General features: G+C 37.6%; 1 protein-coding gene across 4 annotated transcripts in view; it reads right to left on the bottom strand.

Moving 5' to 3' along the window:
• SMAD5 (SMAD family member 5) overlaps positions 1–24,948 on the bottom strand; it is a 49,565-nt gene that overhangs the window by 4,993 nt on the left and 19,624 nt on the right. For 3 of the 4 annotated variants that reach the window (XM_077768676.1, XM_077768678.1, XM_077768677.1), the window contains exons 2-5: positions 22,784–23,355; positions 17,818–18,069; positions 13,193–13,312; positions 92–313 (exon numbers count right to left, since the gene is read on the bottom strand). In XM_077768676.1, coding sequence (XP_077624802.1) covers positions 92–313; positions 13,193–13,312; positions 17,818–18,069; positions 22,784–23,186 — 997 coding nt within the window. In that variant the 5' untranslated portion in view covers positions 23,187–23,355. The remainder of the gene's footprint in view (positions 1–91; positions 314–13,192; positions 13,313–17,817; positions 18,070–22,783; positions 23,356–24,948) is intronic. The other variant, XM_077768679.1, reaches the window with a different exon arrangement.

Raw genomic sequence — 24,948 nt, 5'->3', positions numbered from 1 at the left:
CATCTTATGTTCCAGCACCTTCCACGATACATGGTAAACAGCAAGCACAACAGGACTCATTTCAGCCAAACGCGGGAAATGACAAAATTACCTTTTCCAATATGTCGCCTAGTGTTTTCAATTGTTGAATTACGATTAACGTTTGACAACAACCCCAAGCAGAATCTACTTTTGTTATTTGAAGGGTCTGTGAATCCATCCACTAACACACTAGTAGAAGATGCATGAAAAGCCTCCCCAACACGATTGTTTAATTCATAGTAGACAATTGAACACCAATGTTTGGGCTCCTCATAGGCAACAGGCTGAACGTCTGTAAACAAACCGGACAAAAACACAAAAAACAAAACACTTAATGAGTGAATTAAAAACCCCAGATTCTTTGTTTCCCTTTAACCCAACTCATAAATACTTTCAGATATTCCACTTAAGTCTCACTGTTCCTCTCTGGCTTTGAGTCTGAATAGAAAAGAAAAAAAATCATCAATGCCTTGAATGTGATGATTTGAAAAATTAGCCAAATAGAAATACAAGGATAGGCAACATCACATTTATTTTATTTTTTTCTTTAAAATTTTTATTATTGAAGTATTGTTGACATACAACACCATATTACTTCCAGGCATACAACACAGTATTTAGATAGTCCCTATACATTACTCACTGCTCACCACCATTATACGAGCAGTTACCACCTGTCACCATACAACGTTATACAACCTATGTTTGAAATAATATGGTATGTGTCTTTCTTTGTGACTTATTTCAGTTAGCATAGTAGCCTCAAGATCCATCTGTGTTGATGCAAAATGGTAATATCTCAATCATTTTTATGGCTGAGTAATATTCCTTTGTGTATAAATCTCCTTTATCCATTGATGTACCGATGGACACTTAGGTTGCTCCCCTATCTTGGCTATTTGTAAATAATGCTGCAACAAACACAGAGGTGCAGGTATATTTTCAAATTAGTGTTTTCAAAAAAATAATGTTTTCATTTTCTTTGGATAAATATCCATAAGTGGAATTACTAGAAAATATAGTGTTTCTATTTTTAATTTTTTGAGGAATCTGTGTATTGTTTTCCAAGTGGCTCCTCCAATCTACACTCCCACAAACAGGGCACAAGGTTCTCTTTTCTCCATATCCTCTTCAACATTTCTTATTTCTTGTCTTTTTGATACTTGCTGCTCAGCCTGGTGTAAGGTGGTGTCTCACTGTGACTGGTTTTGCATTTCCCTGATGATTAGTGACGATGAGCATCTTTTCATATGTCTATCGCCATCTGTATACCTTCTTTGGAAAAATGTCTATTCAGATCCTCTGTCCATTTTTCTAACCAATTGTTCGGTTTGGGTTTTTGTTGTTGTTGTTTTGTATAAGTTCTTTATTTATTTTGGATATTAACCCCTCATAAGATACATCATTTGCAAACACCTTTTCACATTCAGCAGGTTGCCTTTCCTTTTGCTGATAGTTTCCTTTACTGTACAAAGCTTTTTATTTTGCTATGGTCCCAACAGTTAATTTTTGCCTTTGTTTCCCTTGCCTGAGGAAACATATTCCGTAAGTATGTTGCTAATGCTAATGTCCAAGTGACCACTGTCCTGTTTTCTTTCAGAAGTTTTACGGTTTGAGGTCTCACATTTAGGGCCTTCATCCATTTTGAAATTATTTTTGTGTATTGTAGAAGAAAGTGGTACAGTCTGATTTCTTCACATGTAGCTACTCAGTTTTCTCAACACCATTTATTAAAGAAATGATTCTATCCCCATTGTATATTCTTGCCTACTTTGTTGTCGATTAACTAACCATAAGTGTGACTTTATTTCTGGGCTCTGAATCTGTAATCTGTAGATTACTCTCGGTAGTGTAAACATTTTAACAATATTAATTCTTCTAATCCATGAGCATGGAATACCTTTCCATTTTTTTGTATCATCTTCAATTTCTTTCATCAGTGTTTTATAGTTTTCAGTATTCAGGTCTTTTAACTCCTTGTGTTACATTTACTCCTAGGTATTTTACTCTTTTTGGTGCAATTGTAAATGTGACTTTTTAAAATTTCTTCAGCTACTTTGTTATTAGTGTACAGAAACACAACAGATTTCTGGATATTAATTTCATATCCTGCAACTTTACTGATTTCATTTCTTAGTACTACTAGTTTTCTTGGTGGAGTCTTCAGGGTGTTCTATATATAGTACCATCTAATCTGCAAATAATGACAGTTTTGCTTCTTCCTTTCCAATGTGGGTGCCTTTCATTTCTTTTTCTTGTCTGACTGCTGCAGCTAAGACTTCCAGTATTATGTTGAATAAAAGTGGCAAGAGTGGATGTCCTTATGCTGTTCCTGATCTTAAATGAAAAGCTTTCAGGTTTTCACCATTAAGTAAGTATGATGTCAGTTGTGGGTGTGTCATATATGGCCTTTACTAAGGTGAGGTAGATTTTCTCTACATCCACTTTGAGTTTTTATCATAAATGGATACTGATTTTTGTCAAATGCTTTTTCTGCATCTGAGATGATTATATGGTTTTTATCCTTCATATTATTAATGTCACGTATCCCCTGGTTGATTTACAGATACTAAATCACACTTGCACCCACGGAATAAATCCCACTTGATTGTAGTAAATGATCCTTTTCATGTATTGTTGAATATGGTTTGCTAATATTCTGTTTACAATTTTTGCATCTGAGTTCATTAGGGATATTGGCCCATAGCTTTTTTTTGTAGTGTTTTTGCTTTTGGTATAAGGGTGGTGTTGGCCTTGTAGAATTAATCTAGAAGCTCTCCTTCCTCTTCTATTTTTGCAATAGCTTAAGAAATATAGGTATTAACTCTTCTTTAAATGTTTCATAGAATTTACCTCTGAAGCTACCTGGTTCTGAACTTCTTTCTGTGTGCTGGGAGTTTTCTGATGACTGATTCAATCTCATTACTAGTAATAACTCTGTTCAGATTTTCTACTTCCTCCTGATTCCGTTTGGGAAGATGACATGTTTCTAGGAATTTTTCCATTTCTTCTAAGCTGTCCTATTTGTTGGCATATCATTTTTCATAGCAGTCTCTTAAAATCCCTTGTATTTCTGTGGTGCCAGCAGTGACTTCTCCTCTCTCATTTCTGATTTTATTTATTTGGATCTTTTCTCTTTTTTCTTGGTAACTGTGGCTAAGATGTACATTTTATCTTTTCAAAGAACCAACTTTGGTTTTATAAATCTATTGTGTTTTTAAGTCTCTATTTCATTTATTTTCACTCTGATCTTTATTATTTCCTTCCTTCTACTAACAGTGGGCTTTGTTCTTTTTTTTCTAGATCCTTTTAGGTATAAGGCTAGCTTGGTATTTCAGACGTTTCTTGTTTCCTGAGGTAAGCCTGCATCCCTACAAACTTCCCTCACAGAACTGATTTTGCCATGTTCCAAAGGTTTTGAACAGCTATGTTTTATATTTTAAATGGTTTTCCTAGCAGAATCTAATCAAGGTTTAAATTTGCAGGAAGTATAGGCAACCTGAACAATTTAACTATACCAGTATTTGTAAAATTATCTTTTCAAAGAACCAACTTTGGTTGGTTGCAATTATTGCAAGGTTCCAAGATGCAAGGGAGTTAATATACAAAAGTGAATCATTTTGGTATATACCAGCTATGAACATATGGAATTTGATATTAAAATTTCATCACTTGTATTAATATTCAAAAAGAAATATTTAGATAAAAATTAAACAAAAAAGGTGCAAGATCTATATAAAGAAAACAGAACTCTAAAGAGAGAAATGAAAGAGGGAATGAAATAAATGGAGAAACAGTCCATTTTCATGGTAAGAAGCTTCAATACTGACAGGATATCAGTTCTTCCCAACATGATCTATAGATTCCAATGCAATCCCAATCAAATTCCCAGCAGATAATTTTGTGGATATCAACAAACTAACCCTACAGTTTATTTGGGGAGGCAAAGACTCAGAAGAATGACACTTACCTTAAAGCTAATACCAAGACACTATGGTATTGGCAAAAAGAATAGAGTAACAGATCTAAGGAACAAAGAGAGGGCCCAGAGGCACCTGGGTGGCTCAGTTGGTTAAGCGTCCAACTCCTGATTTTGGCTCAAGTCATGACTCCAGGGTCATGGGATTGAGCCCCACATTGGGCTCCACACTGAGCCTGCATAAGATTCTCTCTCTTTCTCTCTCTCTGCCCCTCTTCTTCACTTGTGTATGCTCTCTCTCCTTCTCAAATAAAAAAAGAAGAAAAGAAGAGAGAGCTCAGAAAAAGGCCCATTTAATATAGTTAAGTGCTTGTTGATAAAGGAACAAAGGCAATAATAGAAAAAAGAAAATAAAATAGAAAAAAATAGAAAAATAGAAAAAAGACAGTCTTTTCAACAAATAGCACAAGAACAACTGGCATTCAAATGCAAAAAAAAAAAAAAAAAAAATGAATCGACACAGACATCATACCCTCCACAAAAATTACCTAAAAAGGGATCAGAGACCTAAACGTAAAACAAAACAAAAAACAAAACAAAACAAAACAAAAAACCCTGTAAGACTTCTAGAAGATACCACAGGAAAAAATCTAGATGACAATAAATACAGTAATGACTTTCTAGATACAACACCAAAGCATGAACCACAAAAAAACTGATAAGCTAGACTTCACTAAAAATTGAAAACAACTGCTCTGCAAAAGACCCTCCCAACAGAATAAGAAGATAAGCCACAGAGAAAGTGGAGAAAATACGGGCAAAAGACACATCTGATACAGGACTATTATCCAAAAGATACAAAGAACTCTTAAAATTCAACAAGAAAATAAATAACCCAATTTACAAAATAGCTTAAATACATAAACTACCACCTCATCAAAGAAGACACACAAATAAAAAACAAGCATATAACAAGATGCCCCACATCGTGTGTCATTAGTAAATGCAAATTAAAATAGCAATAAAATACCAGTATCCACCATTAGAATGGTCAAAATCCAGAAGAGGGCCAACACCAAATGCTGGTGAAGATGTGGAGCTGTAAGAATTCAGAATCAGCGCTAGTGGAAATGTAAAATGGTACAGCCACTTTGGAAGACAGTTTGGCAGTTTCTTACAAAACTAAACACACTCTTACCATACATTCCAGCAAACACACTCCTCAGTATTTACCTAAAGGAGCTAAATATTTATTCCACACAAAAACCTACCCAAAGACATTAATAGCAGCTTTATTCATATCTGCCAAAACTTGAAAGCAACCAAGATGTCCTTTGGTAGGTGAATGGATAAATAAACTGTGGTACACCCAGATGATGGAATATTATTCAGCTTGACAGAGAAATGAGCCATAAAGCCATGAAAAGAGATGAACAAACTTAAATGCATGTTACTCTGTGAAAGAAATGAGTGTGGTAAGGCTGCATACGGTCTGATACTAATTAGATAACATCCTAGAAAAGGCAAAACTATGGAGACAGCAAAAGTATCAGGAGTCAGAGGAAACGAGGGATGACAAGGGGTGAGTAGGCAGAGCACAGAAGATCTGTAGGGCAGTGAAACTACTCTGTATACTACAGGTTACCTCCATGTACTTCAGTGCTATATTCATTTGTTACTATCCACAAAACGTACACACCAAAAACAACCTCCAATGTAAACTATCAATTTGGAATGATAATACCGTGGAGACAGGTTCATGGATTTTAAGAAATGGACCACTCCAGCGTAGGGTTTTGGTCGCTGGCCAGGCTGTGCATGTGTGGAGACAGGGAATGTGTGGGAACTCCCTGTAGTTTTACATTATTTGCTGTGAACCTAAAACTCATATAAAAAATAAAGTCNGTTTAAAAAATTTTTTCTTTAATGTTTATTTATTATTGAGACAAAGAGAAACAGAGCATGAGCACGGGAGGGGCAGAGAGAGAGAGGGAGACACAGAATCTGAAGCAGGCTCCAGGCTCTGAGCTGTCAGCACAGAACTCGATGCAGGACTTGAACCCACAAACTGCGAGATCATGACCTGAGCCCAAGTCGGATGCTTAACTGACTGAGCCACCCAGGCACCCCTACATTCTAGTGTTAAATGCCAGAACTGCCTATGGAAAAAGATTTATACATAAAATAAACTACCGGCCAAACTCTTATTATTGTAAAAGTCAACAATTCATAATAGATGCAATGAATGGAGGGACACATGAAACTCTTCTTCCAGTGCTGGTAGAGTATCTTTCTTGAGGTTGAAATGAGGAAGGTAAGTGATGAACCCTCAAGTTTTCTTTCAAAAAAGGCAGACATAAAAAATGTCCAAAAAAACCTTAAGAGTGGCTATGTGGCCGAGGCAGGTCGTGCAAAAGAATTGGTTAACTTTTATAAACTCAGTGCTGATTATTCAACTGCAAAGAATTCAGATAAGGAGGAACAGAGAAAAATAAACCAATGTGGACCCATAAAGACAAGTCCTAAGAGGTCAGAATTTAAAGAAGTTTATACAAAAGATGGAACAGGGAGGGGTCCATAACCAAGACACAGACAAATCAGTTACAGGCAGTTTTAAGACTCGTGTCAGGAAAGCCGGAGCCAAGCAGAAGCTTGCAGACAACAAAATGCTAAGCACAACCAAAAAGACAACTTTGGTTTGGAAAAAAAGAAGAGAATGAAGAGCTTTGCCTCAGCTCAAGGCAAGGGACACACTGTCAATTGGCAATTCAAGGGGCTACAGTTTAACTCTGAGTTCCGTTATGTCACCTCTCTGTCAAAGAAAACAGAGAGAAGAAACACAAAAGAGGACTGAGAAGAGATGAAACTCCAGTGAAAAAAGACATCTAACGAGGGTGAGGAGACGTGAGTAACGAGTTCCTCTAAAGGGACTAAGCTGTCTGGCCGAGACACTAGGATGGCAAGGAGTGGCTCACATACAACACCAGGAAACTGCACTCCGTCCTCTGCACGGCCAGGAGCAAGAAGAAAAGGAAGATGACAGGTGAAGTAAACCCAGTCCATGTTTTTAAGGAGAACTGTGTATTGCCTGACGCAGTACACTATGGTCACTACACAGACCTTTCTAATCCAATCAACAACTAATAACTCCGTGTAGATATTCTCCCTGTTTAATTTACAAATGGAGAAAGTGAAGCCAAGGGATTTAACAAGCTATCTCTTAGGCTGCAAAGAGAGTAAGGAGAGGTGCAAGTGTTTACATCCAGAAATTCATGTCTGAGACATTTTGATCTAAATGAAGGTAGATTCTATGGATTACAAGAAAATCAGTATGACAAAATTCCTGGATAAATTCTAGACCTTGAAAAATCGAAGACATTATTCACACATTAACAAAACTACTAGGGAGGCCTGAAATTGAACTATCCTTAGAAATGTGGGGCTCCTGGGAAAACACATATGACATACACTCATTTGGTATCTTCACAAACACATACAAAGCACACAAAAACACCATCCTTTTAAGAAATGTATAAAACGGCAGTACCTTACTTCTTCTAACTTGTCATATACTAAGGAGTTGAGGGTCTCACAACATAGTGACTTTAGAAAGACAATGAGATACCACTTCACATCCATTTAGGATGGCTATTATATATATATATAGAAAGAAACAAAACAAGAAACATGGAAACCAACAAGAGTTGGCAAGAATGTAGAGAAATGGGAACTCTAACACACTGCTAGGGGAAATGTAAATGGCGTAGCCACTGTGGAAAAAAGTTTGGCAGTTCCTCAAGAAGTTAAACAGCAATTCTACTCCCAGGGAAAGGATATAAAATGAATTCAAAAGCAGAGAGAGTCCAACAAATACCTAGACAACAATATTCAGAGTGGCATTATTCACTATTCTAACAAAAAGTAGAAACAACCCAAATGTCCATCAACAGATCACTGGATTAACAAAATATGGTACGGATGTGCATACGATAATGCCCATACAAGAGTACGTTATCAGTCTTTAAAGAAATGAGATTCTGACACATGCTCTAACATGGTACACCTTGAAAAGGTGAAATAAGTGAAGTAAGTCAGCCACAATGGATGATTCCACTTAGGCAAATTCAGAGACACAGAAAGTAGAATGGTAGCTACCAAGAGGCTAAGTGGAGGGGAGATGGGCAGTTATGTTTAATGGGTACAGAGTTGTGTTTGAGATGATGAAAAGTTCTGGAAATGGATAGTCGTGATGGATGCACGACACTGTGCATATACTTAAGGATACCAAACTGCTCACTTTACCAACAGAGCACTCAAAGTACATGAAGCAAAAACCAACAGGAATGGAAGTTGAAATATAGGATTCAACAACAATAGCTAGAGATGCCCTAACTTGCAATCTCATACTCTCAATGAATGATAAATAATTAGAAAGAAAATAAGCAAGGATACAGAAGACCCGAACAACACTACTAACTTGAACTAAAATCCATAAATCTATAACATCCTATGATTATCAAAATACAGTCTTTTTCCCCCAAATGCACATGGAATAAGTCTCTAAAACAGATCACTATTTTGCCAGGGGTGGCAAACCTTTTCCTGCCCACTAAATCCAGCAAGATATAAGAAGGATTAAATTCCATGACCAAGTGGGATGCAAATATTTTAGGTTTTAGGAAAGAAAAAGAATATCTTTGTCACATATTCTTCTTTAACAACTTTTAAAAAATACTTTTTAATGTTTATTTATTTTTGAGAGAGAGACAGACAGAGTGCAAGCCGGAGAGGGGCAGAGGGAGAGGGAGACACAGAATCCTTAGCATGCTCCAGGTTCTGAGCTGTCAGCACAGAGCAGAGCTCAACGCAGGGCTCGAACTCAGGAACTGTTAGATTATGACCTGAGCCGAAGTCAGACACTTAACCAAATGAGCCACCCAGGTGCCCCAACAACTCTTTAATAATCTAAGAAGCATTCTCAGGTCACAAGCTGTACAAAAACATGCATAAAAAAATTCTAGTAACTTTCAAAAGAACTGAAATCATACAAGGTAGGTTCAATGCCTTATATTCCTGCAATGGAATTAAATTAGGAATCAAAAGAAAATACTAAAGAAATCCTAGAATATACGGAAACTGATGAACATGTTGCTAAATAAATGAAGGGTCAAAGTAAGAAATCAAAAGAGAATTTTAAGAATATTGTGAACTGAATAAATATGAAAACAAAACATATCAGAAGTTATGGGTTTGAACTCCTATGCTATAAAAGAAACAACTCAAACCAATAACCTAAAAGTTCACCTTAAGAAACTATAAAAAGAGAAGGAAACTAAGCCTAGAGTAAACAGAATAAAGAAAAAAAAAAAAAGATTGGACAAGAAACCCATAAAAAAGAAAAAAAAACTGGTTCTTTTAAAATATTAACAAAATTAACAACCCTTTAGCTAAACCAACCAAGAAAAAAACAACAAGACCTAACTTACCAAAATCAGGAATGAAGACATTACCACTAGCCCCCACAGAAATCAGAAATACAAAAAACTATACCCTGAAAAACTTTGTGTCAACAATTAGACAATCCAGACAATGTGGACAAACTCTGAACAAGACATAAATTACCAAAACTGACTCAAAAAAAAAAACTAAAAAAAACCCAAAGACTCTGAATAGAATGACAGAATCAAGGAAACTGAACAGGAATTAAATTTCCCCACAAAGAAAAGTCCAAGCCCAAATGGCTTCACTGGTAAATTCTACCAAGTATTTAAAGAAGAAATAATACAAATAAACTCTTCCAAAAATAGAAGGGAACTGTTCCCAACTCATTCCATGATGTCATTATCACCGTGATATCAATGCTGAATAAAGACAACCCAACAAAACTACATACCACTATCCCTTCCTCATGAATCCACAAGTAAAACTACTCATAAAGTATCAGCAAATCTAATCCAGAAATATGTAAAAAAAAAAAAAAAAAAAAGATTATAATACACCATGACCATGTGGAAATATCCCAAGATTGGTTTCAAGTACATGTAATACATCTTACTATTAGAAAAAAAGAAAACTCGCCTAATCATCTTGACAGATGTGGACAAAGCTGACAAAATCCAGCATCCATTCATGGTAAAACTTCTCAACAAACTAGGACTAGAAGAGACCTAGTACTTTATAGCTAGACCCTCCAGAACAGTTGTAAACCGTAGAAGTGGTGAGAGGAGGCATCCTCGGTTTTTGTTTTTGTTTTTCATTTTAGTCAGTTAACATGCAGTGCAATATTGGTTTCCAAAGTAGAATCTGGTGATTCACCACTTACACTCAAAAGCCAGTGCTCATCACAAGTGGCCTCCTTGATACGTGTCACCCATCTAGCCCATCTCCCACCCACCTCCCTCCATCAACCCTGTTTGTTCTCTATTGTTAAGAGTCTCTTGTGCTTTGTTTCCCTCTCTTCTTTTCCCCTCCCTTCCCATATGTTCATTTGTTTTGTCTCTTAAATTCCACATATGAATGACCTCATACGGTATTTGTCTCTATCTGCTTGACTTATTTCGCTTAGCATAATACATTCAAGCTCCATCCGCACGCATTGTTGCAGATGGCAAATTTTCATTCTTTTTGATGGCTGAGTAATATATTCCATCATGTGTGTGTATGTGTGTGTATGTATACCACATCTTCAATTGTAGGGAGAAAGCAACTAGTGGCTTACCATTAAAGACGATGATAGCTGTAGGTAGGTTTTCCATATATGCCCCCAAATAATAAAATAATAATAATAATAATAATAATAATAATAATAATAATAATAGTAAGTGAGAGAGAGAAGTTACAGGCATCCACAATGGATAGGAAAAATATAATGCTGTTTTTTATTGATCTGTTCTTGTATTCGTAAGACCCTAAAGAATTCACATACACACATAGAAAACCCTACAAGAACTAATAAATGAATTCAGCAAGGTTGCAGGTTACAAGATTAATACACAAAAATCAGTTCTATTTTCAATGTGTTTAATTAAGAAGAAACCAAACATGAAGTTCTAAAGAAACTCCATTCACTCAGGAACACATCTAAAAAGAGAAGCAAAAGTAAAACGATTAATACTGAAAAATGGAAGATGTAAATAAATGGGAAGACATATCACATCTGTGCACTGGAAGATGATGGCACACTTCTCAAACTGATTGAGGGATTCAATATGATCTCTATTACAATCCAAGGAGGGAATTCTGGGGAGGCAGCAATTAATGAAGTGATGCCAAAATGACAAAGAAATGCAAAGAATGCATAAGTGCTGAACGATTTTGAAGAAGAACGAAGCTGAAGGAATAACACTTCTTCTTTCCAAAATTTACTAAGAAGCTTTAGTAAGTATCCCACACTAGGAGGTATAGACACGCACTTCAATGAGCAAGCCAAGAGCCCTCTAATAAACTCTGACATTTACAGTCAATTGGTTTCTGAAAAACATGCCAAGGCAATTTGATGGAGAAATGGTCGATGCCCTTCTCAACAAAATAGTGCTTGACCCAACTCGATATCTACTGCATAGAGAAGAATTTAGATCTTTACCATACAAAAAGCTTACCTCAAAATGAATCACAGACCTAAATGTAAAAGCTAAGGCTAATAAAATTTCTAGAAGACAAAATAGAAACTATTTTCCTAACTTTGGGATAGACAAAGATTTTCTAAATGCAGCACCACAAGCATGATCTAGGAAAGAAAAAATGGACACACTGGACTTTGCCAAAATTAAAAACTTTCAGCTCTTTCTGCCATCTTGCAGCCTGTGGAGGCCTGCTGGGAACAGGACTCCTAAAATGACAAGTATGTCTAGAAGGCTGTCGTCCAAGGCCATTTTTGCTGGTTCTTAGCAGGGTCTCCAAGACCAGAAGGAGCACAAAGCTCTTAAAATTGAAAGTGTTTATGCTCGAGAAGAAACTCAACTCTATCCAGGAGAGACATGTGCTGATGTGCACAAGGCATAGAACACAGTGACTCCTGATGGCAAAGTGAACGGAACCAGAGTGATGTGCGGGAAAAGTAACTCCTGCTCGTGGAAACGGTGGCACCGTTTGTGCCAAATCCCAAAGCAAACGTCCTGCTAAAGCCATTGGTCACAGAATCCATGTGATACTGTGACCCTCAAGGATTTAAACTTTACTGAGAGGTAAATGAAAAAAAATCAAAAACTTTCATTCCTTAAAAGAAAATCCGAAAACAAGCATTAAGAAAATGGAAAAATAATCCAGACTGACAGAAAATATCTCCAAATCATACATCTAACAAAGGACTTCTATCCAGAATATATAAAGAACTCTTACAACTCAACAGTAAAACAAAGAAACCAATTAAAAAATGGGAAAAGAGTTAAATATTTTATGAAAAAAGATGTATGAATGGCTAAGGACATAAAAAATGTTCAACATCATTACTCATTATGGAAATGCAAATTAAAACAACAAGGAGACACTTTACACCCACGAAAAAGGATACAATCAAAAAGACCAATGATAACAAGTATCAAGAGCTAACAAGTATCAAGAGGCTGTGGAGACACTGTAACCCCCCCCAGGTGACTGGTAAGAATAGGAAACAATACTGCCACTCTGGAGAAATCGGCAGTTTTCTTAACTACTTAAATTTATCATGTTGGGTCAGAAATTCCATTCTTAGGTATTTATCCAAGAAAAATAAAAACAAAGCCCATATAAAGACTTAAAATGCCAATTTTCTGAATGGTATTGTTCATTCAACCCATTAAACTGGAAATAATCCAAATGTCCATCAACTGGTGACTAGATAAAAAAATGTGATACATCCATACAATGGAATATTGTTCAGCAATAAAAAGGAACAAACTGGTGATACCTGTTTCAACGTGAAAGAACCTTGAAAACATTACGCTAAATCAAAGAAGCCAAGATGCACAAGACTACACATTATGTGTTCGACCTATGTGACATGTTCAGAAAAGGTAAATCTATACAGACAGAAAACAGACTAGAGGGTCTCTGGAGCTGAGGACAGCAACAGGGACAGACTGCAAATAGGCACATCACAGATCATGATGATGGTGTCAAACTTTACACATTTACTAAAAATCACTGAAGCATGCACTTCTAGTGGATAAATGTTATGGTATATAAATTATACTTCAATAATGTTGTTTTTAAAAGTTGGCTAAAAAATTAAAAACAAAACAGATACAACAATACAGCATGGTATTTTTCTCTTACCTCTGCTGGAGATACTAGGCATAATCTGAGGAATCAGGTTATTGCTTGTATCCATTGGCTGGGAATTATCTTGACCCATTTGATCATCTGGTGGCATATAGGCAGGAGGAGGAGTATCAGCTAAGAAGAAGAAAATAAGTCAAGTTCAAGTCCCAAAAGAATAGCTAAAACCTTCATCCTGCTTATTACGTGGATTCTTCAAGCACTGAGAAGTTCCTAAGATTACCAGCAGCATAGGTCAGTGAACATCACAAACAAAAATGTAGGACGCTGTCTAGGGCATGTGAAAATGAGAAAAGACAGCACACTCTTTAAGCTACTGAAAACCTGCTACAAGTCCACATGTATTTGGCCCAATCCAGGATAGTAAGATCAGTGCTAAAATTCACTAAAATAGAATTCAAGCTGGAGAATTTTGTCTTTATGTGCTCAGAATTCCAAGCTTGGAGAAACTACACTATTACAAACCAATCTGAAGGATGTAGATTATCCTAGTTTGAGTACATACCTACGGAGATACTTATTTTTTTTAATTTTTCTTAAAATGTTTATTTATTTATTTTGAGAGCGTCAGAGAGAGAGAGAGCATGACCAGGGAAGGGGGAGAGAGGGGGACAAAGGGGAAGGGGAGGGGGAGGGAGGGAGGGAGAGAGAGAGGGAATCCCCAAGCAGGCTCCACACTGAGCACAGAGCCTGACATGGGGCTCCATCTCACAACTTTGATATCATGACCTGAGCCTAAACCAGGAGTCAAGATGCTTACCTGACTGAGCCACCCAAGCACCCCTAGAAAGACACTTTAAATTATCAAGATCATCACATACTGTGTATTGTTACTGGACACTGAAAAATAAAACTATGGTTGTACAAAATGAACCAACACAAAGAGCAGAGATATCGGATTCTTTTGCAACATCCTAAAATGGCTGTCATACCTGACTAAATGACTAGGTAATTCTTAGGAAATTGAATCTTAACTAGAAAAATTTTTAGTTCCAGCGCTCACAGTTAAAAATCTTTGCAAAAACTACAGCTGTATCTTTCTCTCAGTAACTATAAATACTGAATATAATCTGTCTCTCACCCCAAGGTTTGTGCAAAATATATTTTGAGAAAGAAGTGCAATCAGACTGAATCTAAGACAAAGTATGAAAATTAGTTTTTGAACAAATACCTAACAGCAAGTTAAACAGGTGACACTTAACTCCTCTTAGAAAGATAAAAAATAAAATAAAAAACTGCATCAACTGATATTTCACTCCAGTAGAGAAGCCAGAAATAATATGCTTAGGTAGGCATTCAGAGCGACAAAACAATGTGTTCAAGCAGGACATGCTATTAACAAAATGTGGGAACTTTATAAAATCTACTTACGATCTTTTTCCAGGCAAACTAGTTCATCAGACCTAATTAAAGATAACTGGAGTGCGTTTTAACCTTCCAAAGTCTATAGTTGTGACAATCATTAAAGTTAAAAAAAGCAAAGGCTTCAGAGTCAGAGAAGCCTAGGTCTTAAACCTTAGGCAAGGTACTTAAACTGTTGGGAGAGAATATCAATTTCTTTCTCCACCTATAATAACAGGAAGACTTATCTCACAATTTAATACAATATCTTTCATCATAGTACCAGTTACACAAAAGGCACTTGATAAATGGCACTTCATATTATAAATGATATGAAAATATTGAAGTCAAATACGGATACTTTCATTTTTTTGGTAGAACATTGTATTTTAATGTTTATTTTTGAGAGAGAAAGAGGGAGAGAGAGAGAATACACGTGCAGGAGAGGGGCAGGCAGACAGGAAGACACAGAATCTGAAGCAGGCTCCAGGCTCTGAGCTGTCAGCACTGGGCCGACCTGGGGCTGGAACTCATGAACTGCAGCATCATGACCTGAACCGAAGTTGGCCGCTTAACCACATGAACCATCCAGGTGCCCCTAGAACTTTTATTTATTTATTTTTTTAAATGTTTTATTTATTTTTAGGAGAGAGAGAGAGAGAGACAGCGTGAGCAGGGGAGGGTCAGAGAGAGAGGGAGTCACAGACTGAAACAGGCTCCAGGCTCTGAACTGGCAGTCAGCACAGAGCCCGATGCGGGGCTCGAACCCACGAACCATGAGATCATGACCCAAGCGAAAGTCGGACGCTTAACCGACTAAGCCACCCAGGCGCCCCTAGAACTTTTATTTTTAATTCCTGGTAATACATAATTTAGTTCTTTGGTCCAATAAATGATCCAGTGATAATTAAACAACACTTCTGTTTTTCTAGATTATCTACTTTACTTCACAGTCATCAAATACAGTCTTTTTCATCCTTCAGGTAGATTAACCTATTAGAATACTCTGCCTTTAAACCATGAGACACTCCTGAATGCTGAGAACAAACTGAGGGCTGATGGGGGTGAGGGGAAAGGGGGTTATGGGCATGGAGGAGGGCACTTGTTGAGATGCCCACTGGGTGTTATATGGAAACCAACTTGACAATAAACTATTTAAAAAAAAAAGAAGAAGAACACTCTGCCTTTAATGTGTACACGACTCCCTATGAAACCTTTCAACTTGGCACCATTTGGCTTCACTCTCAAGTCACAGTGGCAGCCACTCTGTATATACTTAGCTGTAAATGTATATATGTATTTCTAGAATTTCCTCCATTCATTTAATAAATATTTACTGAAGGTCTATCATATACCAGGCTCTGATATAGGCTCTGGGGATGCAGTAGTAAACAAAATGGGCTAAATTTCCCCTCTTCATGGAGTTTGTACTCAAGATAGGGAGAGGACAGAAGGACAGAATATAAGATCATCTATACCATGTTGGACTGTCATAGACACTATAGACAAAAATCAAGCAGTGAGAGAGAGACTATAGGATGAAAGGAGAAAGTGATTTTTTTTCATTATTCTTAGAGGATCACCTTCCCAAAACTGTGTTTGCATTTTTAACATTCAATTTACTTAAAATAAAAAAACAAAACCAGTTCATCCATTTCTCCTACCCCTTCTCTTTGGCAACAACCAATCTGTTCTCAGTATCTATGATCTTGGTGTGTCACTGTTGTTTGTTGTTTCTCAGATTCCATACATAACAAAAATCTGATGATATTGGTCTTTCCCTGACTTACTTCACTAAGCGTAATACCCTCAAGGTCCAGCCATGTTGTCACAAATGACAAGATTTCATTCTTTTATGGCTGAATACACCACCATTTCTTTATCCATTCATCCACTGATGGACACTCTGGTCGCTTTCATGTGTCAACTATTATAAATAATGGTACAATGAACACAGGGGTGCACATGTTTTCAAACTGGTGATTTTGTTTCCTTCAGATAAGTACTGAGAAATGCAATTACCAGACTGTATGGCACTTCTACTTTTAATTGAGGAAACACCATACTGTTTTTCTGTACCAATCTGCATTCCCACCAACAGTGCATGAGGATTCCCTTTTCTCCATATCCATGCCAACACTTGTTATTTCTAGTCTTTTTGATAACAGCCACTCTAAACAGGTATAAGATGATAGATAACTCATTGTGGTTTTGATTTGTATTTCCCTGATGATTAACAGTGGAGAGCATCTTTTCCTGTGTGTTGGTCACGTACACGTCTTCTTGAGAAGCAGGTCTATTCAGGTCCACTGCCCATTTACTAATTGGAATGTTTGTTTCTGTGCTATTGAATTGTAGGAAATCTTTATATATTATGGATATTAGCCCCTCATCAGAGAGATGATTAGCAAATATGTTCTCCCATTCGGTAGGCTGCCTTTTCAGCTCTGCAGAAGCTTTTTCGTGTGATGTCATCCCACTTGTTTCTTTTTGCTTTTGTTGCTTTTGCTTTCGGTGTCAGTCCAAAAAGCCAGCACTAACCACTGTCAAGGAGCTTCCTGCCTGTTTTCACCTAGGAGTTTTATGGTTTAAGGTCTTGGGTTCAAGTCTTTAATGCACTTTGAGTTAATTTTGTGCATGGGGTCAGTTAGTGGTCCAGCTTCATACTTTCACATGTGGCTGTCTAGCTTCCCCAACAGCATGTGTTGAAGAGACTGCCCTTTCCGCACTGTACATTCTTAGCCTCTTTGTCATAAAGTAATCCTCCATCTAAGTGTGGATTTATTTCCAGGCTCTCTCTTCTGCTCCAGTAATCTATGTGTCTGTTTTTATGCCAATACCACACTGCTTTAATTATGATATCTTTAAAACTGTATGTTAATTATACTTCAATTTTTTTAAAGAGTACTTAAAAAATTACTATAGCTTCATAATATAGTTTGAAATCAGGGAGTGTGATGCCTCTGGCTTTATTCTTTCTCAACACTGCTTTGGTTATTCTGGGGTCTTTTATGGTTCTATATAAATTTTATACTTGTTCTATTATTCTGAAAAATATACCAACTTCCCTTTTAAAAAACATATGGTACATGGTACATGGCATATAACTGGTACATGGCAAAATAAAATCTAAAACTCTTCTGGATATCAATTATCAAAGGAGAGAGTCAAAAACAGCTACCTCTTAGCATGTAACAGTTCACCCAGAGGGCCAGTAATATAAGAACAACTGCTGATTCTCGAGGATTAATTTATTTTGTATCAATAAAATAAATTCTTACCTGGGAGCTGAAATGGACTTCCTGGTCCAGAACTTGCTGGGGAATTGGGGTATGTGCTGCTAGCGGGGGAAGGGGGATACGGACTATTTGGAGATAAGGGAAAAGGAGTGTTGTTGGGCTGGTGGAAAGAATCTGGAAACGTTGCGTTTTGTGGCATGTGCGGCTCGTTGTGGCTCAGGTTTCTAAACTGAACCAAAAGGCTGTGTTGTGGATTGAATTCATTGTGACGAGGCACTAATACTGGAGGTAAGACTGAAAGACAAAAATTAAAAGTCATCTGTCAGCAATAACTAAAGCAAACATCCCATACACATTAAAGGGTCGATAGAAAGGATTCCGTACAATTATAAGCCTATTAAAACAATTTACTTTCAGGAAGGGCTGCTTTGTAGAACCTTGAATGTGTTTTTACAAAATAACTAAACCAAAAACTCTTTAAGGATTTAGGCCTGTATACAGAACTCTGGAAAACCGAAAATCCGGAAGAGACACCACTCCTGTTCATAGGAGAGAAGCCATGTTTAAAAACAACAATAATACAGAGAATTTAGTGCAGTTAGAGTTCAACGAGGTGAGCATCTCCAGCTAGTAAGGGATTAAGCAGCACACTGTGGGAAAGACCACACCCGATTAAACCTTAAAGAGATAACAGAGGAGAAGATGGTGAGACTCTAGGAGGGAGGCAGGAAAGCACAGTAAGGTGGCCTAAACATTCAACTAGGAGCTGAGATTAAGGACAGACAGTGAGGCCAACTGAAGATGACCTGAAAGCCTCTGTGTTTTCAATGTTCAACATTTCATCTTTCTTAGTTTGAAAGATACCACATTTTATGTTCTTCAGCAAAGTTTTCCCTAGTGAAAACAGTAGCATTTCCTAGGTACAAGTCTTCCCTTCAAAATCAGTTTTCTAGTCATAGTCATAATGAAAATACATCCAACAAAGCCTAAGTATTTTAAGAGACGTATTTTTAAAAAGATGAACTTATATTCTAACATTCACTTTCTCTAAAGACCCAAATGACCAATCACACAGAAATGTCTATCTTTCCCCATAGGGAGTCAAAACAAACCTGATTTCTTTCAGCTCCTACTGGAAGCACCAGTTTATCTCTTTTACAACGTTTCCATATTTGCCAATGCAATTTTACTTTCAAAAATCTCACTTTGACTCTGACATCAATCAGCAGCAATAAAATCAATCTGTTTTTAAATTAATTAGGTCATACTTCCCCTCCCTGAAGTAGGGATGTATCTGAGGAATCAGAGGCTCTATAAGTCAGCATTTGTACTGTTTTTGTCTGTTTTGTTTTTTTTTTTGTACTGAATCAGTGTTGTAATCACGTAGTTAACATCTATCTGATTACAACTGTTTTGTTCTACTGTGTATTACCGACTGCTGTTCCCTCACAGAAGGATGGGACAGCTGCCACTGGAGAGCGGGGCATTAGACAGGAAGAATTTCTATGTTTAGCTGGCTAGCAATCTGAAAGACTTAGTGAAGTAACTATTTAGGAATCTAATCTAGTAAGGATTCCTTTACTTCTTTTTTTTAGAGGCAGAGCTAAAATCAGTGACTTCTCTCTTACTTTGTGCTATCTATACGTGCTTTTTTAGAAATTATTTTATTTTCATCCATAATACATGCATGGTTTAAAAAGACAGATGGTGCAAGAGATACACAGCAATTTTTAGGCCTCCTCCTATACTACTTCAGAGACAACAAATTCAAACTCTTACCCATTTCTTCTAACATTTACTGTGTGTACTGCTAAATAATATGCTTATATTGCTATTATTAACTTGTGAAGACACTGCAGATTTGCTCTTGTGGCAAAGAAGTAGCTTCCTTATTACATCACTCTACCCTAATCCCATTCCCCTTTCCCACAATAAAGTTTGAAAAAACTTACAATAATTGAATACAAATATTATTCAATCCTGAACCAGATATGTACTATGATTTTATGTTTTCTTGAACAGTGCTTTTAGTAAAGCTGATTATTGACCTGTTCCTTCATTTGCTTAATCTTAAGTACATACCACTGATACTTTCAGGATCTAACAGTTTTGTCAAATTCCTGTCAATACTATTTTCCAGATGCCACAAATAAACAATCTATTAACTCATTTCTTCCCTTGGGCCCTTCACCCTTCATTCTTCTACAATCTAGGCTGGTTGCTACTTAAGTCTCCTACACATCTCAAGTCCTTAGACTCTTCTTTCCTGCTGGATCCCATTTCCTGGATTTCATCCTCTACCAGTTTCCTAAAGAAGGGTAAAAGGAAGATGAATTTTTAGTCGTTCCATATATGAAAATACCATGTCTTCTGTCCATCTGCAGACAGATTCCAGAATAAATAACTTTTTTCTTTCTGAATTTTGGGGGCACTGCTTCATTATCTTCCAGAATCCAGAACTGCTCTGAAAAACCCAACATTCTCACTTCCAGTTCTTTGTAGATGTCCCTACTTTTCTCTGTAGGAACTTTTAGAAAATTCTTTTTTATCCATGGTATACTAAAATTTCATGTGTGGGTTTTTGTTTTTGTTTTTGTTTTTATTTTCAATCCCTGACAGCACCTTCATTGCCATTCTTTTTGCATTTTCCAGAGCCTTTCTTACCGTTGTGGACTTATATTATCTCTAGGTGAAATCCAGACAGCCTCTAAGGTGGCCACCGTGATTCCCACCTCTCAGTACTCACCCCTGCACAATCCTCTCCCTTTCAGTGTCTTATCGTGACTTGCCGTTAACTAACAGAATGTGGCAAAGGTGACAGGACGTACATGATAACGCAGTATAAGAACGCAATGCCCTTCCATCAGAAAGACCCTCTTTCTCTTCCTGTGTCTGAAGAAATGAGCTGAGATGCATGTGAGCTACCTCTGAAAAAGCGGCAAGCACATGAAGTCAGCCTCAACTCAACAACCAGCAAGAAGCTGGTTGTGGGCCCAACAGCCCACAAGGAACTCAACCCTGCCAACAATCACATGAGCCAGAAAGCAGCTCCTTCCCCACCTGAACCTCACAGGGAACCCAAACCTGTAAAGGACCCAAATTAAGCCATGCCTGGACTCCTGGCTCAGAGAAACTTAGATGTATTAAGCCACTTAGCTTGTGTTAATTTGTTATACATCAAAAGATAACTAATGTACTGAACTAGTATCTCAGCTAACACAATTCATTAAAACCAAAAACAAAAAAACAACTTACTGTGCATCATGTACTGAGTGCAAGGTCTATTCTAGGCACTGCTGATGCAGTATAGAATGAGACAGGGGAAGTTCCTGCTTATATCAGTCAATAAATCAAAGAAAAAGCTAACTCGGTGTCAAGCAGTGATGGGGGTATTTGAGCAAGGGCTGAATGGTGGGAGAAAATGTGCCATAAAAAGATGGTAGGGGAGAGGAAGTAGAAGAAATAGAAAAAAAAAAAAAGTCTAGATGCAGGAGTGGGGCAAGTCCACAGAAGAGAGGAAGTCTGAAGAGAGGTTATATATGGGCTTGTAGAAATCTGTTCTAAGTGTGATCAAAGTCTCTTAAGTGTTTTGAGCAGGCATGGACATGATCTGGCATCCTCTAACGATCACTCTGGCTGCTGTGCAGAAAGCAGAATGGGTTGGGGGGAAAGAAAAGAGGCAGAGAGACCAATTAGGACACTACTTAAGATGAAAGATGATTATGGTCTTTACTAGAATAGTGGTATGAGAAATGGTAAGAAGGGACATTTATCAAGACACACCTTGAAGGGACAGCAAAGAGCATTCGCTCATAGCTTAAATTCAGGACATCGGAGAGAGAAATGATAGAAAACGTCAGTAGTGGTTACACAAATGCTTGGTGCCATTTACTTCAACAAGGAAAACTGGAAAAGAAAAGGACTTGATAGGGGGGAAAAAAATCAAAAGTTCTATTTAGACATAGGAAATCTGCTGTTTATGAGAGGGTTCGAGTGGAGGTGTCAAGTGGGCAACTAGACACAGAAGTCTAGAACTCAAAGAGGCTCACCCTGGAGTTCAAATTGTGAGCCAGAGCTTTCAGACAGTTTTATGACAAGTGACAGCTAGAGAGCCCATAGAGAAAAAATACGGATGTAGAAAATATCCAGGGACTGAGTCATGTGAAAACAGGAAAATAAGCCAATAAAGAGACTAAACAAAAACAGCCAGTGAGGGAGAAGAACCAGAAGAGCATAGGGTTCCAGAAGCCAAGAAAGACAGACTTGTGCGCGGGAAGGAAGGAAAGCAATCGTATCAAATGGTGATGAAAAAGCAAGGAAGATGAGGCCTGAGAATGAGCCCTCTATCCAGAAGAAGGTCACCAGGGATCTTCGCAAGTCGAATGATCGGGAAGAGAGACCAACTAGGGAGAGGAGTCTGGAAAGGGGAGGATCCAGGTCCTATGGAGGTCATAAAAGCGGAGATACCTATAAGAGGACAAGGTGAAAGAGTGCAGGAGATTGTGGGTGAGGGGATGTGAATGGGGTCAAGACCAGCATTCTTGTTGTTCTCTTAGTTTAGGAGAGGCAGTATCATGACATGCTCATGTGCTGACAGAAATCGTCTAGCAGGGAGGGGACATATCATGCTAAGGAGAGGGGTGATGACTGGAGGAACAAAGTTCTTGAATACACAAAAAGGAGTGGGATGCAGTACACACATGGAGCTTAGGTTTCAGAGAAAACAGAGACACGTCATCCACAGGAAAGGCTGAGCATATATACAACTAACTCTGCCTCATTCACGTACAATATGACTGACTGCTTACAGTGGATGTGAATTAGAATTAGCTACTTGGGAGCTATATTATCTACATATAAAAAGCTAAATTCAAAATCCACTATTACTTGCAAGATTAAAATTTTTAGGAAGGAAACACAGGGCTAATATAGCCTTTTAACTACTAAATTCACTGAAATGTAAATCAGAAAGAGACACTTTTTAAATTCTTCTCAGAGCAGAACCTACCTGGACTCTCCACTCTCTTATAGTGGTATGGGTTGATACAAACTTCTTTTTGCTTAGATCCAAAAGGAAATTCACAAATATCCAAGGGCTTTAGCTCATGGTGACTCTGCAGATCAGGCCAGCGCCAAACACGACAATATATGACATGGGGTAAGCCTTTTCTATGAGAAACCTGCAGGCGTCCATCTAAAGATCTGGGAATAGTGACACATTTGCTCGGCTGTCCTGGACTGCTCAAGGCTTTCTCCAGTTCTTCCATGGCACCCTTTTTCTTTTTTAGCTTTTTCACCAAAGCATCGACTGCCTTTTCTGCCCATTTCTCCTCTTCATCACCTTGCTTCCAGCCCAACAATCGCTTTACTGCTGGACTAGTAAAGGAGAACAAGCTGGCCATTGACGTCATTTGATATCAATCTTCAGAGACCTTCCTGCAACTCAAAGTCAGTGGCTACTCACAGAAGAGCTCACAGATGAAAAGTCATACACGGGTTCTAAGCAGAAGTTCCAATTGAAAAGGGAGGAGTGACATTTATCTTCGTAAGTGCCATAAGATTCTTTCATTGGTTCAAGTCCTGAAAGAGAGTAAAAAGGATAAGATCCCTAACTTAAATGAACACAATTAACACACATTTAAATCAATGTACATGAAAGGTATGTTATTTTTAAAGGAGAACAGAAAGGCATTACCAAAGTAAAACAAAAAACCTAACTCTAGAAAGAGAAATTTTCTCTAAAGTTCTGTGACCACTCACTTCCTTTCTTCATACATGAACAAATAACTCACTGGCAATGCCAAAAGACTACCAAAAGCAAAAAACACACTGCTCTACCTCCTATGTATTATCCAAAAAAATAGCCTCTAGACTTTTCCTTTCCTTAGGCCAGTAAGCCCCTAAATGCCCTTCGAAAGTTTGATTCTGAAGTACTTATCTTCACTGAAACCCATGTTACATGTTATGTCAATTTTGAATACGACATGGCCTAATGAACAAAAGTCTTCATAGAAATCTAGCTTTTCCCTAAAGTCATTATTCTTCATAAAATATCTCAGAGACTTAACAAGGTTTGGGCAAAAGCCATAGTACTACTTAAGTCCCATTATTAGAAGCAAATTTTATCAAATTCTAGCTTAGTTTTTTTCATAAGAGATAACAAACCCTCAAATAAATCATAACACACATAATGGCCAGAAAAGTGGGAAGTCTCTATTTTTAAAGCTAAGAATACTGAATAGATTTAAAGGGAATAAATTTATAGTTTAATCCAGAAAGGACAGTTTATAATTTCATGATGTCTCTCGCCTTCTGTGATAACTTCAGCATGTTAAGTTAAAGAACCTGCACTAGCCAGACCGTTCCTCTGCACCCTTAAGAAGCTCCTGGCGATGATGACAAGAGGAAGTGATGTGCGGTGGTACTATACTGATAAGAATGGGTACAATTCCCTGTGGTCAATACACAGCCAACTGCAGACAATGAGTAGCTAGTGAAACAGCAGGAGTAATGTTTGGAAAAAGGATATCAGTAACCGAAGATGCATCCTTTCTTGTGCCTAAAATTGCAAATAATGCCGCAGCTCTGCCTTTGACAAATTCTAGTCAACTCTAGTGTCAAGAACATCCTGGACTGGGACACACATCTTCCCAGAAAAGAATGTTCGGTTAAAACCCAGGTAAATATAAATTAAAATAAAAGGGAGTTAAATTCAACGAATAATTACCAATTGCTTGTCACGTGCCACGTATGGTGAACTGTCATGACGGTGCTTAAAGAAACAAGTCACTTCAAGTACACTTTATCTTAAGAGCCAACATGTACTTACTGTGAACCTACTAAGTGTCAAGCATTGTTCTGGATGCTGACCGAGCAGCAATGGCTATCCAGACTGCTTTGAGCCAAGGTCAGGACCTGCAGCCATGGGGGAAAAGGTGTACAGAAGAATACTTCTGTGTAGATGAACTTCCCTGACCCAACATCGGATAATTTTAGCCAGGGAAGCAAAACTGGCTATGCTAAACTAAAGAAATAAAATGAGAGATTGAAAAGTGTATTTGTCAGTGACAACTCACAGACTATAGTGTTATGTGCTAAACGTAAAGAAGGGCTGGGCTCAGTTGTAGCTACCTCAAGGAAACAGGATAAAAGCCATCTGGGCCAGAGAGTAAA

The sequence above is a fragment of the Crocuta crocuta genome, unplaced genomic scaffold (genome assembly GCF_008692635.1).
Source record: "Crocuta crocuta isolate KB4526 unplaced genomic scaffold, BGI_CrCroc_1.0 scaffold64, whole genome shotgun sequence".
Taxonomy (NCBI): Eukaryota; Metazoa; Chordata; class Mammalia; order Carnivora; family Hyaenidae; genus Crocuta; species Crocuta crocuta.
This window is presented reverse-complemented; position numbering and strand designations above follow the sequence as displayed.